We start from the raw sequence: 18,044 nt of genomic DNA, 5'->3' as shown, positions 1-18,044 counted from the left end.
TTTCAAGGAAAAATACTGTATTGGGATTTGTAGAACTTTATACGTTTTATGTCTTTTTTTATTTTTTTTTATTTTTTATGGGTTATTTACTAGTGGTATTGGTAACTGATATCAGTATCGGTGACTACTCAAGAGTTGAGCATCAGAATCCGTCTGTGGTATCGAACAACCTAAGTAAAAAACGCCCTCTGAGTCTCGATGCTGCAGAACAGTTCTACGCTCCAAGAAAATGTAACTACAATAAACATACATTATTGGTAAATTGAAATACAACTTTTCTGGATCCATCAAACACTCTAAGTAAGTAGCAGAATACCGAAGTGAAGTGTCCTTGTTGAGGGGGTTGGATTTTTTGTGATTAGCCTGCAGCTGATCCCTTGGGAGCAGATGGCGAATTGTGGCTTATGCAGACTGCTGGAGTCTGAGGACATCGTTTGTACTGGACAGGACAGAACTGATGTCTTGGAAGACCTGAACAATTTCATGAGGAAGGTGAGGGACTTGGTGATGTTTATACAGTATTTTGTCATGTTCTGCAGTTCTAGCAGGTCATGAAAATGTGTATATTTTTTTAAATGTGCAGTTTATGTAGACCACAGAGAACACCGGGTTGCACGTGGCATCATGCTCCTCCTGCAAAACTTGCGGTTTGCTGCCATAGTGATCCTGCTCTGTGTCAACTGTCTGCATGGCTCCATTCCTTTTGCCGCATCCTCCTATGAGTTCACTGCCTACAGGATGCAACAATACAACCTGGCAAAACAGAATCATGGTAAGGTCACATGACTATTCCCTGTGACATCAAAAGTTATTGTATTTCATCCAGTACATTTCTGGAAAGATGTGAGCATTTATTCAATATTTTTGATATACAGCTTTTGATACATGTGCTAGCACACTCATTGTAGACTAGTAAGACAATTAAGCACACAAGTAGACATACTGTGTCTTAGTTGTAATGTCTTTCCACCATTGTCTTCAACTACTCTATTGCATTTCTGCACACTAGACAACTTTGGCATAGTAGTAAAACAACTTCAAGTTAAAGTGAGGCAAAACTGTGCACTAGTTGACAACTGTGTTCTACTAGTACGAGTAGTAGCATTCTGAAATTCTAGCTAACATCTACACCTTTATTTTCCTAGACAGGTGCATGTGCACTTGGCAAAGAAACTGGCATATCTTCATTTTTGTGCCGGGCAAAGTGTGTAAATATCATTCTAGTTTCCATTATACACTGACAATTTGCTGACATAGACCAGATGATACCAGGTCTAAGTTGTGACACAGGTGGTGTAACGCGATCCAGGTGCACCATTCGTGGTGGATGTTATCATATTTCATTCATAAATATGACATCAGCATATATCAAACCCTCTGAATCGTTATAGAAATCAATTCATTGAATTCATTTTTAATATTAGTGACACCCTGTGGCAATTCACGACTCAGGTGCAAAGGAGGGTTGGCCGTCAAAGGCAGATGTTGATTTAAAAAAAACAAAAACAAAAAAAGACCTCGCTCTGAGGGGAAACAAAACAAAAAGCATATGAAAAGGTAAAACTAAAGGCGCTCCAAAAGGGAGGATAGCTAAGTAACAAACAAAACAACAAAAGGCACTCCGAAACTAAAGACTACACTGTGGCTATGTAACATTACAACAGAAAAATTCTCACATCAGACAAAAGATAGCAAGGCAGTGCACCGAGACGAAACACTTTGGCACAAGACGGAGAGACACTCTCGCATTCTATTTAACACATGAGGGTAATGGGAAATCGAGTCCAGTCTCGGACCTTCCTGGGTGGAGTTTGCATGTTCTCCCCGTGCCCGCGTGGGTCTTCTCCGGGTACTCCGGTCTCCTCCCACATTCCAAAGACATGCATGGCAGGTTAATTGGGCGCTCCGAATTGTCCCTAGGTGTGCTTATGGGTGTGGATGGTTGTTCGTCTCTGTGTGCCCTGCGATTGGTTGGCAACCAGTCCAGGGTGTCCCCCGCCTACTGCCCAGAGCCAGCTGAGATAGGCGCCAGCAGCCCCCGCGATACTTGTGAGGAATAAGCGGTCAAGAAAATGGATGGATGGATGGAAGGGTAATGGGAAACGGGTGGACACAATCAGGAATCAGGGTTGTCACTGACGCCGCATGAGGAAGGGCAAGTGACCTGAAACGAAAGGAGAGTCAGGATCTTCAAAATAAAACAGGAAATGACAAGACAGAAAAACCCTAGACGTGACAACCTTACCACAGTGTGACAATTAGGGCTTGGACTCTGTCCTAAAATTCCAATTTACTAATCATGCCGACATCAGCTAACAAATTGTGGTTGGATTCATAACTTAATATAATTTTATTTTTGAGGCAAAAACACGTATTCTTAAATTCTTAAATGAAAATAAGACAATTTGACCAAAATAGGAAATGAAGAAGACTTATATAGTGCTTCATCTACACCACACGGTGCCCAAAGCGTTTTACAAAGCCTGACAATTATATGAAAACATATTTAGATTTTCGCTGGATTCCTTCCCTATTTCAAAAATATGCATGAGTAAATTGCCAATAAGTATGAAGGTGACTGTGATTGGTTGCTTGCCTGTAGGCTGGAGACGATGATGTTTTCCACTTGTCATCCAAATTCAGCTGACCCGCAAACCTAATAAGGATAAGTCATAAACAAAATGGATGGATATTGTCATCATGGTTATTTTCCTGGATTTTTAGGTTGTCGAGGCGCCATCGTGGTGGCAGAGGCCCGGGCCGTTGATGAGCCAGTGTTGACCCGCCGCTGTGTCATTATGAGGGTAGTGGACTTCACCACCAAAACATACTCTGAGGCTCAGCGACAACATGCAGCCGCCATACTGATTCTGCTGCCCAAAAATATGTCGAGTATTTTACCAGAAGCAATGCAGGTAGCAGTTTGACCTCATAAACACTAGTGAGAATTGAGTTTGGGTAAAATTCCTGTATGGAATTCAAATGTAAAAAAATAAAATAAAAATAATTCTGTGTCTTCCAGTCCTTCATGATGAGCGAGAGTCAAGCCTTGATGAAAGAGAGCCTCATGCCAGTTTATGTGGCCCCTGAGAATGAACAGCTGCTCTACATGTATGAGGAGGTGAAGAAGGCTGCATCTGCTCGGACCTCATCTGTATTCATTCGAGGTGATTGACAAAACATAACATACTGACAAAAAAACCCTCATCGCCCATGATATATGGTACTTTTAAACCGTTACGTTTTAATCCGTGACAGTCTTACGAAGTATGGTAACAGCAACAGCCTTTCAGATCTTAGTGACCAACAATGCTCCCATCAAGGCCATTACTGACACCACACTGGTTACATTGGAAGTAAGTGTGAATTTTTCAAAAAAATACCAATTCTTCAAACCTGATTATTATGAGATTTAGCCTTTATTTTGTGTTGTACTTAATCGGAATTGTGTATTTGAGGGAGTGCTTCCTGGAGCCGGTGATGACTTACCCACAATTGTGATCACTGCCCACTATGATTCATATGGACTGGCACCAGTGAGTTATCTATCTACAGGAAATATGTGAAACAATATGTGAAGACTATAAATGGATCAACAACATTATGACTCTGTGTTCAACTATAACGGTGTGTTCATATTACACAGTGGTTGTCCTATGGAGCCGACTCTAATGGGAGCGGTGTCATCATCCTGCTCGAATTGGCGCGTCTCTTCCAGAAGCTTTATAGTAGTCCAAGCACCAGACCGCGGTCAGTTACACTTCAAAAGGTTAAATGCAAAATTAAAATCTGCTTACTTTTGTTATAGTGATAGGCCGATATGTTTTTGTTTTTTTGTTTTTTTCAGGGCCGATACAATACAGATTAGTAGTAGTAAAGGAGGCAGATAACCAATATTTCAAGCGTTATTCATTTGCAGTATGAGAAAATGTTACTGTAAAAAAAAAAAAAAAAAATCATTGAAATGTCTTTGGAATGTGGGAGGAGACCGCAGTGCAGAATAGCCACACAGGCACAGGGAGAACATGCAAACTCCACCCAGGAGGGCCTGAGCCTGGAAAAAATTCAATATAATTTCTTAATTTTGACAAAACATTTTATTTTTTTTAAATAAAAAGTGTAGGGAGTTCCCAGTGTCAGCACAATCAGTTTAAAGTGCAAATTTAAATAATTTTGGGGTTTTCATCAGGGTTCGTAAAAGGTTTCAAAAGATTATTGCAGACAGTGAAAAATTGAACATTTTCAAAATTTCTTTGCAACAAGTAAAAACTGTCTGTGAACATCTTACAAATCCTGATGAAAACCCCAAATTTGCGACATTTTCAAGCATTCACAGCTCATTGAGATGCCAGCTTCATCAGCCTTTAGATTTGTAAAAAGGCCAATACCGGTATGGCAAATATTGGCACCGATAATCGGCCTGGCTGATAATCAGTCTATCCCCATTTCTTTATGTTCATCATTTAGATATCATTTAATGTTCTCCCTCACTGGAGGAGGAAAACACAATTTCCTCGGCACCAAGAGGTGGATTGAAGAGAATCTGGACCATGCTGGTGAGTTTCTGATGAACTTTGAACCTTCTACTGTGACCATCGAGAACATTGATTATTATTATTATTTTAAAATATATGCTTCACAACAGAATCAAGCCTCCTTCATGAAAATGTGGCATTTGTGCTGTGTTTGGATACACTGGCCAATGGTGATCAACTGTACATGCACGTGTCACGTCCACCTAAATCAGACACTCCCATGTATGTGTTCATTCAACATTTGGACGAGGTAAATAACTAGAGTAAGTGCAATTTCTGGAGAAATTGCATGGGAATGCTGAAAGCTGAATGCTAAAAGCTGAATGCAAAGCTGAATGCCAATGAAGGAAATTGAAGGATAAATTATGTTAAAATCAAAAGCAATTACATAACTAGTAATGACTAGTAATAGTCATAGTAGTAGTAGTAGTAGTATTGTATAAGTTTTGTAGTTAATGCATTTAAAAACGTTTTTATTAGGGATGCACAATAACTGATAAGCCTGGTGTTTTGTTTTAGAGCTTAGCATTAGCGTGCTATCTTAGCATTAGCTTAGCATTAGTTTAGCATGCTAACTTAGCATGCTAAATTAACATTAGCTGAGTATTAGCATTAGCTTAGCATGCTAACTTAACATTAGCATTAGCATTAGCATGCTAACTTAACATTCGCATTAACTTACTATGTTAACTTAGCATGTTAAATTAACATTAGCTAACTTAACATGTTATCTTAGCATGCTAACTTAACATTAGAATTAGCTAAGCATTAGTATATCCCTTAGCATAATGAACCCTGGATATATTTGCAATATACAGTTGGAGGTGGGATACAAACCCCCGACCTCCTAGTTACTGAACGATGCACGCTCCCAACTGCGCCACTAAGCAGTATCAGAGAGCTGCTAATGATGGTCAGTTGTATGTATGCAAGTGGGTGTGGAAAGTGGGACTTAGAAAAAGTTCAATGTCAGTCCCATTGAAAATGAATGAGGAAAAGTTGATCTTAAATGTTAAATTGTGAGAATAGTACTGTAAGTAATGTGGCATCAGATGCTTTCAGCATTCTCACAACATCATACAGTAACCGTATTGCTCTTTTCAAATGTATCTGTCATTTTATAATACTGTAATCTTTTCCATCTTCAGGTGGTTTCCTCCAGATTCCCATGGATGAAGACACAACTGGTCCATAAGAAGATCAACCTTGTGGAGTCAACGGTCGCCTGGGAGCACGAGCGCTACAGCCTGCGTAGGATACCGGGATTCACCCTGTCTCACCTGGAAGACCCCAAATCTGAGCTACGGGGCTCTTTGCTCGACACTGTGTTGGTTCTCATTTTTCTATGTTCGTTTTGAGCGGCTATACGTGTGTGTACACCGTCGAGAACTGGGTGACAGGAGTCAATTTGTGACCCTCAGAAGTCTTCAGGGGAGTTACAGCACTGAGAAAAATAATGAACAATCCGTTCTTGACACCTGCTAAGCTAAGTTTCAGCTGTCAGTCACATTAGGGCGGAGCAGAAAAGCGCCATAGACTGAAACTCTTAATGTAATATACCCCCCAAAATAAAAATTACTTGGTTCTGGGTTCAAATATGGGCTTGGATATTCCCATGTGGAATTTAAATATTATTCCTGCCCATGTCAGCTAGTTTAGGCTTCAGCTCAATATTGACATGAGATGTTACCATAAGTGTCTTACTCATAATTTTTCAAATGTCTTGTAACAGTTCCCAAGTGGACTTGCGGAAAATTAAACGGAATGGTATCATCATAGCGGAAGCGCTGGCACGACACATGTACAATTTTTCAGACAAGGTGAGGAAAAATAATAGTAACAGTAGTTTAGGTTTAATTGAATTATTTGTACAAGTAGGCCCAAAGTAGTAGTAGTAGTGAGAAAATAAGTTACTAGTCATTCGACTAGTGTGTTCTAGTGAACTAGTGATATTAAAGAGTGCACTAATAAAGAGATCTTAAACTGTATCAATTAAATGTGCAAACAACTTTTGAGCTTACCATACAAAAGTCTTACTTTTCAGCCATTTTCCATTGGTTATAGTACAAACAAACAAACAAACAAGCAAAAACAAGACCGTAGAATAAATAATCACATCACAAAATATAGTCCATAACAAAATAGTTTTGTTAATTTGTTATTCTTGTCTTACTTTAAGAGTTTGCCACAAGACGTTCAACTCTTCAAAGGCCGGTTGGTAAGCGTCTCATAGAAAACATGAATGGATTGCTGCCCTCTAGTGTTCATGTGCCGATATTACGTACATTTCCCCCCATAGAAACATGTTACTTTTTAGCGCTTGATTTGTACAGTATTTATGACAACATTTTCGTTTTGTGACTGCAGGACTTCCATGACAGTCGAATATCCAGTCTCATGTCCTTCCTGACTTCAGTCCCTCGTGCCACGCAGCTGATGGATAAAGAGCCTGCTCACATCCTGCTCATCAACTCGCTGGAGCATGAATTCAAACAATACTTACAGCAAGTCCACAGACACACTTTTAGACAGGACAGGAGGTAGCATGAAAAACAAAAATCTCTTAAGTGCTCACCTGCGTTGAAACTTGCATTTTGACTCACAAGTGTAACCTTTTCCACACAGGGACCCTGATATTACCTTTTTTGATCAAATGAACCAGCCAGTAGTGATGTACAGGTACATGTGCATTTTATTTGGTCCTCTGTTAAAAAACAAAACAAAAAAAAACGTTTTTTCTTTTTTTTCTTTTTTGTAGGGTGAAGCCTGCTGCTTTTGATCTGTTCCTGGGTGGCTGCATCATGGCATATTTGGGCATTGTTTACTATGCAATACAGGTATGTTCACCATTTTATAAACATATTGCTTAATACGTTGTTGGATGGAGCTCATTGCTTTATGAAAGTGCACCTAATGATGTGGTTATATTCTTATTTCTCTTTCAGAACTTTGACTACTTCTACAGAAAACTAAAGGCAGCAGTAAAAACCAAGCTCCACTAAAAAAAAAAGAAAAAAAGACCCAGAATATTTGAGAATCAGTTTTGACTTACTGAAATGTTTATATTGTCATTTATGGATAATTTTGTTTATCATTTTAACTGTTATATGGTTTGTTGTATAAGAATGAATGAAGCTAATAAATAGAGCCTGATACTGTATTTCAATACATCCAATCTCAATAATGCTGAATCCACATCTCTTTTCTTGGTTCTGTTGATGTGGGTTGGACTAAAATGATGATGCCTGTCAAACAACACTTGGACATTTTGTGGACAGTTGACAAACCAGTTCTTGTCACAGATAACTCTCAGTCAGCAGGAGTTAGTGTCGACATAAAACCCCTTGGAGGCTTTGAAAAAAGATTGATGCATGTTGAGAGAAGATACAAGTGACCATAGACGGACGAAATAATTTGAGAGTTTCGAAGAGGCTGTTTCCTTTGTGCATCATGTTTGAGGTACGAGCAGGCATTTAAACAACCATCAGTAAATACTATTTTTAAGTAGTGGGGTCCAAAGTGATAATTTTTTTTTACAGGGCCCCGATGGAATATTTCTTGACAAATAACAAGGAACTTGTAACGAGGTGTGGTGAGACGTTCTGCATTGGAAATTGAGTTGACTACATCTCCCATGATTCATTGCGTGTAGACTAGGCGGATTCGCAACATGTCTTGAAACTTTTTTTTTTTTCTCTCTCTCTCTCTACGACTTCGAGTTGTGTGTATGGCACAACAAGTCGACCCCACTTCGTTTCTGCATGGTTCGGTAGGAAAAACATTTTTATTATGCCTACTTAAAGCATGCGAATACGATGGAATGGTCGGTGGCAACTTGCACGAGTTTTACAGCTATTTTGCCACCGTTATGTTTTGGCACGTTGCCCTCGGCGCGCGCACGCTCAAATAACGTTTGTGTGTGTGACCAACTGGACTGAAAAGTCGTACATCTACTTTATACAGTATATCGCTTTCTTCAATGTCTGACTGCTATTTTAATGAAATAATAATATTAATACTCATCTCGATGACGTAAACGTATTGTGCACGTCCAGTTATTTCTCTCAAGCTTGCGTTGTGACTTCATCAGCATGTTTTTGTTTATTGTTACTGACGCCACCGATGGGAATATAGATGTTGATCTTTCTCAAAACACGTACCACTTAAAAAGAAAAGGACACGATGTCAGTGACTAACCAGGGGGAATGACAATAACTAATGGTTTTGGAAATATCTTTCAGCAGCAAAATGGATAACTGGAGTGTCGTCTGTGCAAATAAATAAATACATAAATAAATAACATAAACCTATGGCTATTTTTGAGTGATTGAATCATTGATTGACAGGTCTGTTTTGTTTGCTGGGTGAATGATTAAGATAACGTTGAGAAAATGGTATTAAGTGAACAATGAGTAATTAATGAAACCCTACAACTGAAATGCTTTCAAACCTGCTCCATAATCTATACAATGGGATACAGGCCAACAAAATTACAAAAATGACTGCAAATGCATTTGTATGCATGGCATGGCAATAGATGGCAATGCTATTTTGTACACTACAACGCAACACTCATGCTTACAAACTGTTTATGCTGTCAGGTGTTGTGAAAAGCATCTAGAATACCCTTTGTCATGTGTCTCTAACAGTATTCGCATGGACAAAATTGTTTCTGTTACAGAAAGAACAACCCACAATAGTGATTGAAATAAATCGAAACAGACAAAATGGCAAATAAATGAAATATTATTGAAATCATGATCAGTAACCCTGCTCTGAGAGATTAATTCAAACAAACAAACAAACAAACAAACAAACGTAACATGGATGAATGGACACTGCAATTAATTCTGTTCTTGCAGAATTGGGGTTAAGGTTAGTTCCCGTTTCCTTGTTGAATGTTTAACAGCGAGAGGCACGTTTTGCATTTAGCTGGTAAAGATGTTCGTGCTTCCCTCCCTTCAACAAGAACGAAGACGACATCCTCATCCATAGCCTTGATTGGTCAAAACAAACGTGCACAATGTCGCGTAGTCCAATCAGCCCGAAGTATTGTACAGAATGTCCCTCCTTTCCCGAGCAAATCACCATGAAGCAGTCCCAGATTGATATTGTGGGGAACTGCCCTGAGTGAATCACAATATCGATCTGTCTATTGCCAGGTTACATGTTGTTGTTTTGTTGTTAGCCGTTTTGGGGGGTTATTAGCTGTATGTTTTGGGTTTTCAACTTGTAGGACCCATGACCAACTGAGACCAAGCTTTCTGTCACTCGGCAGCACATTTCTCACATTTTCTCTCCACAGTGTTCTTACTTTATATTATATAATATATATTTATATATATATATATATATTTTTTTTTTTGCATCTCTAAGCACACAGCTAATGTAACTTGCTGCAGTTTGGTCTCATCTGTTCAAAGGACATTCTCCCAGAAGTCAGTTTAAAATGATTTCAGTCACCATTGATTGTTTTTATTCCTGCAATTTTTCCCATGTGTGTTTTTAATACTGGTTGGAATATAAAATTGACGCATGTAAGTATCCTAATGTGACTCAGATATCAGCATATTGTGACTGTACCTGCAGGTCATCTTAATGTAATGTCAATACAAATTTTTGTTTTTATGATTTAATTATTATTGTAATTCTGTGTTATCACTGCCCAATATTGCCACTGGTGTAGTTGCTTACTTGCTTTTTGTGCATGTTCACATGCGGGCTTGCAGGTGTTCAGTACATATAAACACTTTGTATCTGATATAAGCACTAATTAGGTACTGAAACATACGAAAAATGGTCAAAGCCACACAGTTTGTCCCAGCAGATTTCAACGCTAGGTTAATTAATGATGGCTTTATCTTATCACTTGTGTTGCTTGCAGAAAATCCATACGAAAGGTGGTTGAACACAGAATCAGTCAATTCAATTGGTAATTAGTTACTAGTAAGGGGAATTAGAGAGTACTGGATTACCTTTTATCTGATGTGCATTCTAATGCACAGTTAATAGCATCTGTATCAATGTGCATGCAATTTGCAGATGTGTCTCTTTGTGGCTTTTCCTCTTTATTTTTTCCAAGTTTTCAAATTGGCCAAAGGCAGTCAGTTTACTTCCAGCTTGGCTTTGTTTTGCTTGATGAACCAGGTTTAGTATGCTTTCCTCTGCCTCCTTCAACTGGCACAGTTCTTAAGGCCAAAACCACCCTTTCTGCCTCTACTTCCTCACATATAAATGACTTAAGTTGAACTTGTATGTTTAAAATGCAACAGACAAAGTCTACCTTATCCTCATGTGGGTAATTGGAAATAGATTTATTAAATATCAAGCATTCCTTGTAAGTTTACATCTTCTTTGTGCTGTGAAATCACTTCATGTATCAAAATGACCACGCAAGACGCTGTTGGGAATGGAACAGAGGCTTTGTGCTGACAAATATAGTATGTGCACTATATAGAGATTGCAAAAATAAATGTGAAATTTTAATTCTTAAATGGACTATATTTAATAGATAGACATTTACAATTTCTGGAAAAACTGGTTGCAAAATGTGGTTGCATGTGGAATGATGTTGAATGATACAGAATGATATCAAATGATACTTAATAAAACGAAACGATACGAAATGATGTGGAATGGGAATGACTGGGGATTTTTTTGAGGGACATGGACAATTTTAGGATGTTGAAAATTGTTATCAAGATGAATTAAATGTCTTAAAGGTATGAATTTAAAATGTCAATGGTGATGTGAATCTGTTTTGTTGAATGTGCAAATTGTGCATGAGTATTTTTTTTTCTTTTCTTTCTTTCCAGTGAGAATAGGTTGGAGGCAGGACCCAAATGCAAGGGGCAACAAAAACAGGGCAAGGCAGGGATGCAAGTAAAAAGGGGATTTAATTAACAAAAAATGTAAACCAGGGACTATGGAAAAATACGAATTAACAAGGTCAAAAACAAACTAATGACAAAAACACAAGGGCAACAAGGCATGGCATGGACAACATGGGATAACTAGACAGTAACAGCAACAGCAACAATGACAAAACAAGAACTGAAAGAAAGCAGGGTAACTAAATACACATGGTAACGAGAAAACAACAGACACCTGGGCAAGATACAAGAGGCTTGGGGAGCTGATTGGTCAACACAGTGGGAAGGGAAGACACACTCAGGTGGACGTGGTTAGACATAACGGGACAAGGGAAGAAACAAGGAATACGTACAAAATCAAACAAAATCCCACCCCCACAAAACCAAAACATGAAAGAAATGATGTGAATGGTGAAGTTTTGGTTGAAAATATTGAATTTTGGGAAAACTGAATTTCCCTTATGAGAAAAATAATAGCCTGCAAGGTATTCATTTATGGAATATATTGAAATTTGAATGATGTGAATCGTAGGAATTATGTAGTGGTAGATACATCTCATATTAATGGACGGAAGAAAAATAGGAATGTAATGTCATGTAGAAAGTTGCGTTGTTATCATAAACACATCACTGTCACAGTAATGTAGCGCTGACATCAAATCTCTATTTCTCTCTCATGACTGACAGACAACTGGACCGGGATCAACAAAGAGAATTCCCTTGAGAACAATTCAATGATCTATTGCGTGTCAAGCCAAGGATTTGTCCAGTGAACAGCACAAGTCATGTACCAGGTTGTACCCGGGGGAGCGGGTGGCACAATAACAGATGTTATCCCCAAGCAGAAACACAGCAAGGACACCAGACCCTTAGTCGGAGCAGGAGTTCTTGGCCTGATTCTGGTAATTGCAGCAGTGTCCGCATGGTCTTATTACATCGCTTCACTCCGAAAAGCTGAACTGCTGAAGACACAGCTGCTGGACCTAAATAAAGATGGTTACATTATCCGCAACCAGGGAGGAGCTATTGTTTTCAGAATGGATTTTAGGTGAGTTGATTCTGGTCAACTTCTGATTCATACCTTAAGGGCCAACATTTTATATACCCATGTCACCATTTCAGTTAAATTGAGTTTTCTGTTTAAATGTGTCATGTATGGATGGGTTGGTCTTCTTTACACTCAACTTTAACTCTATTATTTGCAGTCAAGCTGTGCTCTAAGTTTTTGCCAAGTTACACACAATTAATCTCAATTGAGTTGTGCTCGTTCCTAGTTGAGATTAAACTTTTGTTGAGTGTTAAACTTGTTGAAGCACTCCAGAACACACTGCCTTGTATAAACCTCAAATGTGTTTACATGTTGGCAGGTCAGGGACATTGGATTTGGACTCTTGCACCAAAGAAGGAGAGCTTCTTAGCTGTGGACGCACTACTGACAGAAGCCTCAACTTCTTCATTGAGACAGTGCGACCCAAAGACACGGTGCAGTGCTACCGTGTGCGTTGGGAGGAGCTGGTTCCCGACATTTCTGTCGCACACGCAATGACGTACAAGTTTGCACACTGGTATGGTGGTGCGGTGTCGGCTATTCAGCACTGGCCGATTTCCATCTCCGGACAACAGTCTCCCAAACCCTTCGTTACTAGTGACATTTACTCCAATCGCAATGAGTTTGGAGGAATCTTGGAGAGCTATTGGCTTTCTTCTAATGCTACGGCCATTAAAATTAATAATTCTGTACCATTCCACTTGGGATGGAATGATACGGAGAAAACCATGTATTTCCAAGCAAGGTACAATGACAGTCCCTTCAAGCCAAACCCAGGGGAGGCTCCGTGTGCTGAACTTAGCTACAGAGTATGCGTTGGCTCAGATGTGACATCCATTCACAAGTACATGGTTCGTCGATACTTCAACAAACCAAACAAAGTTCCCGCTAAAGCCATGTTTCAGCACCCGATCTGGTCCACGTGGGCACTTCATAAAACAGATATTAATCAAGAAAAACTTCTGACGTATGCTGCCAACATCCGGAAATATAACTTTAACTGCAGCCACTTGGCGCTAGATGATCGCTACACACCCCGCTATGGAGAATTTGAGTTTGACCCATTAAAGTTCCCCAATGCCTCATCCATGTTTCAAAAGCTCAAATCAGATGGATTCCTTGTGTCCCTCTGGATTCACCCTTTTGTGAACTACAACTCAGAGAACTTCCATACATGTGTGGAGAGGGGCCTGTTTGTGAGGGAGCCCACAGGCCAGCTGCCAGCTTTGGTCCGCTGGTGGAATGGCATTGGTGGAATTGTTGACTTCACAAACCCAGAAGCACGTGATTGGTTTTCCTCCCAGCTTCGTTCACTTCGCTCCAGATATGGGGTATCTTCTTTCAAGTTTGACGCAGGTGAAACTAACTACTTACCATGGAAGTTTAGCACCAGAACACCCATCCGCGATCCAAGTTTTTTCACAAGACGCTACACAGAGATGGCCATTCCCTACAATGACAGAGCAGAACTACGTAGCGGCTACCAATCTCAGAACATATCGTGCTTTTTCAGGCCTATTGATCGGGACTCCGTTTGGGGCTATGAGTTGGGGCTCAAATCTCTCATCCCCACTGTGCTTACCATCAGCATTCTGGGTTATCAGTTCATTCTACCAGACATGATTGGGGGAAATGCCTATCTCAACCGCACCAAAGGAAATCAGGCATTACCTGACCGAGAACTCTACATCCGCTGGCTGGAGTTGTCAGCATTCATGCCGTCCATGCAGTTTTCGATCCCACCTTGGGCATATGACAATGAGGTTGTTGAAATTGCTCGCAAATACACCGCTCTTCATCAGAGTATTGTTGCACCACGGGTTTTGGAACTGGCTGGTGAGGTGCTGGACACCGGAGATCCAATTATACGGCCCTTATGGTGGATTGCCACAGGTGACGAGACAGCTTATAAAATAGACTCCCAATTTCTGATTGGAGATGATCTCATGGTAGCACCTGTTTTAGAGCCCGGAAAGCAGGAGCGGGATATTTACCTGCCGGCTGGTCGCTGGAAAAGTTATAAAGGGGAGAGGTTTGATATCAAACAGCCACTGCACCTCACAGATTATCCTGTCGATTTGGATGAAATTGCTTACTTTGTTTGGGCGTAAAAACAGGGGATTGCCAAGTTAAAGAGTTTGGTAGGAAAGTTCTGATGTTCTCTGATCATCAAGTGTTCGGTCTTGTGCTAAAACAGGTCACTAAAATAGGCCAAATTGAAATAGTCTCTCAGAGAGCCTCAAAATCGTACCCGAGAGCCTTAAATCTTTAAAAGAGATTTCATGTTTTTTTCCTGTATTTTGACAGGAAGAACATTTGATGTATAGTAGGTACATGCCAATATGTCTTCAAATGGAAATATACTTACTGTGAATCAAGGCATACTGCAATAATGAGATGAATTGTATCAGTATGTGTCTGCATTAAATTAGATTCCTGTAATTTTATTTTAGCTGATTACCAGATATGCAACTGGGCTCAAAATGACAAAACCCCTAACTGCTTGTTATATTTATTTGTCGATTACACAAACTTGGTTTGCAACAAGTTTGCAATGGCAACAACAAACCAGGAATCATTTTAATTAATCCAAATTACTTAAAGAGGAAGTCATAGCAAAAAAATACAAAATAAATCTTGATAATATGTTCTATGCAGCCCCACGTGTCTAAATATGGTATTCTGGTAAATATTAATGACCAATCACAACTCAGCTTTAGAAAACAGGTGAGCTGTGATTGGTCGTTGCCTGAGCCCTGAGCAACTATGATGTCATCTTCAGTTGACAGCAAATGGCAAAATGAACGCCCCCTGAGATGGATAAAAATGTCTGGAATTTGCTGCATAACTTATATTCCACAAATGTAATATTAATCAGAATGTCATGTTTAAACTTATGAGATCACATATATTATTGTAAAAAATGTTTAAGGTTGACTTCCCCTTTAATTTAATTTGAAGAAACACAATTAATATCTACCACTGATCAACTGAATGTTTATAATTTTTAAAAAATGTAATGTCAAATTGGGGTTGAACAATTTTAACTGCAAATGTAATTGTACCCTATTTTGCTTTTAATCATCTTAATATTTACAAAATGCACATGCAGTTATAGCACATGTATATCTGTGAAAGTCGCGAAAAAGGTACTAAACATGTGATAAGCTTTCTCAGGTAACCCCTCTCTCAGGCTCAGTTTGAAGTGACTGATAAGAATTCTACCTGTATGTGCCTTTTAAAACTCGAAATGCGGTTTAATAATTTGTCGGGTGTCAACCATCGTGACCTAATGGAGGATGGTTTTATTTGCATGAGTGAATTATGTACTGTGTTTTATTTTAGGGTGTCTAATTAATTACCCACAAAAAGCTTACCCCACCCCCACCAAGATCATGTTAATTTGTTACAAAACAGCTTAGCTTGTCCACATGGGAAAATAAGGTTATTTGTGAATTTAGGTTTGAATTCATGGGAATCTCTGTGATATCTTGACGTGGCATATACAAATTTGTACCGTTTTTCATCTGTTAGTATTGCACAACACAACAGTGTTAAATGCAAGAAGAAACTCTTCAGACCTAATATTTGCCCAGTTTAATGTATAAGGCTTCATCCCCTTATAACATTTACCATATTACATAATTCATACATATTTATTATGTTGTATACTGGTTGTGATGTGTTTTGATTCCTTCAAAGAAGTTGTTTTTTTTTCCCCATAAAGTTTCTGAGTGAAGTTGGACTAGGCTACCTCCATAAATGCGTATTGCATTATTATTTTTCTTATTATTTTTGACAGTCTGCCTGCAAGCAGACTGTGGACTTTGACATGTAGCTTACACATTAACCTGTGTCGTATCTGTGTGTACCCCTGACATAGTTCCATCCGAACAGTCCTACCTATATATAGCAGTTCTCACTCCGTTGCTATTTCTGTCACAGAGGCTCTTGCCTTATGACAAGAACTATCTCGGACTCAATGTTGCTTTGCTTATTGCTGTTTGGCTGCCGTACACTTATTTGTGAGGGTTTTTTGGTGAATTTGTTTTTATTTTTGTTTAAATGCAATAAATGTTTTTAACTGTATCTGTCCTGCACCGCTTTTCATTAAATACAGTATCTTCACATGCAATTTCATTAAGACATTTACTTCCATGGATAGCATTTTTTACGTGTTACAAATTTCAGACTTGCAGGAGCAAAAAAGGTAAAAGAACAAAAATTAAGGTCACTCAAAAGGCCATGCAATAAATAAAGCAATGAAAAACTGGAGCATTTATAGGTTTGCAATATGTGAAAAATAATGTGCCTTTCAATATAGTATTGAAAGATTTGCCCTTGAGGGACTTTTGGAACTTTCTGACACCCGACTCATCACGGGGTGATAATAGCGATGTGATGAAACAGTTATACAGGTTCTTTGGAGACGGTTCAGATCAATAAATCATCTGATGGTTCATTGTGTGAGGCCAGAGAGTTGAAGTGTATGGCTGGATACTGAGATTAAAAAATTAGAGAAGTAGCTCTTTTGTTTTCAAATGCTTGGCCACACATTGCATTTCTTACAGCTATTTTCATTTGTTTTGAAAATGTATTCCGTTGCACAACATATGCTTCAAAACTATTTTACTTGAGTTGCTGATGCCTCATCTTTCTTCAAATTGATCTTGTCATGCAGCCCAGTGTGGTTCGAATATACATCCATTGATTAGCTGTCCTTGTCTAGTGGGTGATCAATAATATTTGTTGGTTTGCTTTTTGCAATCATATTGTTTGTATCTGAGGCTGGAAAGATAATATATGCTGGAGCAATTGGAGGGAAATTCTGTATGGAACAGAAGAAAACAACAATTTCAAAGCCTCTGTGTCCCCTCGTCCATATTTGTGAGTAGATAACAAAATAAGTTGAAATTGTGTCTAAACTTTCTCAAATAGTGAAACCCAAAAATACCGCAAGCGAACTTTGTTCAGGCCGTGTGGTACTGCAAACATCCAAGAGGGTGCAGTGTAGCTTCATTGCTGAATTCTCTCTCTGACATGTCTGTGGAGGATGGTCCAGATGTTATGAGAGGACACACACACACACACACTGCACTAACACCACACAAGTAATGCATGAGCAAACAAAACTGGCAGGGCACTCCCCCCGCTTCTTTCCCCACCTGTTATCCCACCTGTGTGTCCATCTGCAAAAGAGTGCAGCACTTGAGCCAGTGTCTCTGAAGTACCTGCAAAATATTCTCTATCTTTAACGTATCACTTGAATTGCAATGAATTGTTGTTGACAAGAAAAGAGCAATTTGAAATTGTTGTTAACACTGTAGCATCACAGCAAGAAACGTTTAGTGAGAGTGAGTCCCCCGTGGTGGGAACTTGTTACTAAGTTGCACACATTACTCGGTATTAGCTGCCAGTTTGGGTAATGTGATATCTTTTATAGTAGTTTGATTAAAGTTATTTTACAAAACTTAATGTGTTGTTTTAAGGTGAAGTATTGGACCAACATTAAAATGTCTATCCAAGGTGGAGCAGATGTGAGTAACATGACGCCATGACACCGTAATTCAGCCACGGTGTGGTTATATG

General features: G+C 39.1%; 1 protein-coding gene across 10 annotated transcripts; it reads left to right on the top strand.

Moving 5' to 3' along the window:
- The first annotated feature begins 362 nt into the window (after nt 1–362).
- LOC144023904 (myogenesis-regulating glycosidase-like) lies at nt 363–16,544 on the top strand. 10 transcript variants are annotated; one of them, XM_077529847.1, is made up of 16 exons: nt 363–492; nt 584–772; nt 2,725–2,915; nt 3,023–3,167; nt 3,259–3,356; nt 3,459–3,536; nt 3,647–3,750; nt 4,468–4,556; nt 4,646–4,785; nt 5,684–5,862; nt 6,268–6,355; nt 6,715–6,753; nt 6,903–7,075; nt 7,161–7,214; nt 7,294–7,372; nt 12,095–12,293. In XM_077529847.1, the coding sequence occupies exons 2-16, from the start codon at nt 625–627 to the stop codon at nt 12,143–12,145; spliced, it is 1,656 nt and encodes a 551-aa protein (XP_077385973.1). In that variant the 5' UTR covers nt 363–492; nt 584–624; the 3' UTR covers nt 12,146–12,293. The 10 variants fall into 10 exon arrangements, with proteins under 10 accessions (XP_077385973.1, XP_077385971.1, XP_077385975.1 ...); XM_077529845.1 differs by lacking the exon at nt 12,095–12,293 and adding an exon at nt 7,481–7,703; XM_077529846.1 differs by lacking the exon at nt 12,095–12,293 and adding an exon at nt 7,481–7,703 and having other exon boundaries at nt 421–492; nt 593–772.
- Nucleotides 16,545–18,044: the final 1,500 nt, after the last annotated feature.

This window comes from Festucalex cinctus, chromosome 8, assembly GCF_051991245.1.
Source record: "Festucalex cinctus isolate MCC-2025b chromosome 8, RoL_Fcin_1.0, whole genome shotgun sequence".
Classification (NCBI taxonomy): Eukaryota; Metazoa; Chordata; class Actinopteri; order Syngnathiformes; family Syngnathidae; genus Festucalex; species Festucalex cinctus.
This window is presented reverse-complemented; position numbering and strand designations above follow the sequence as displayed.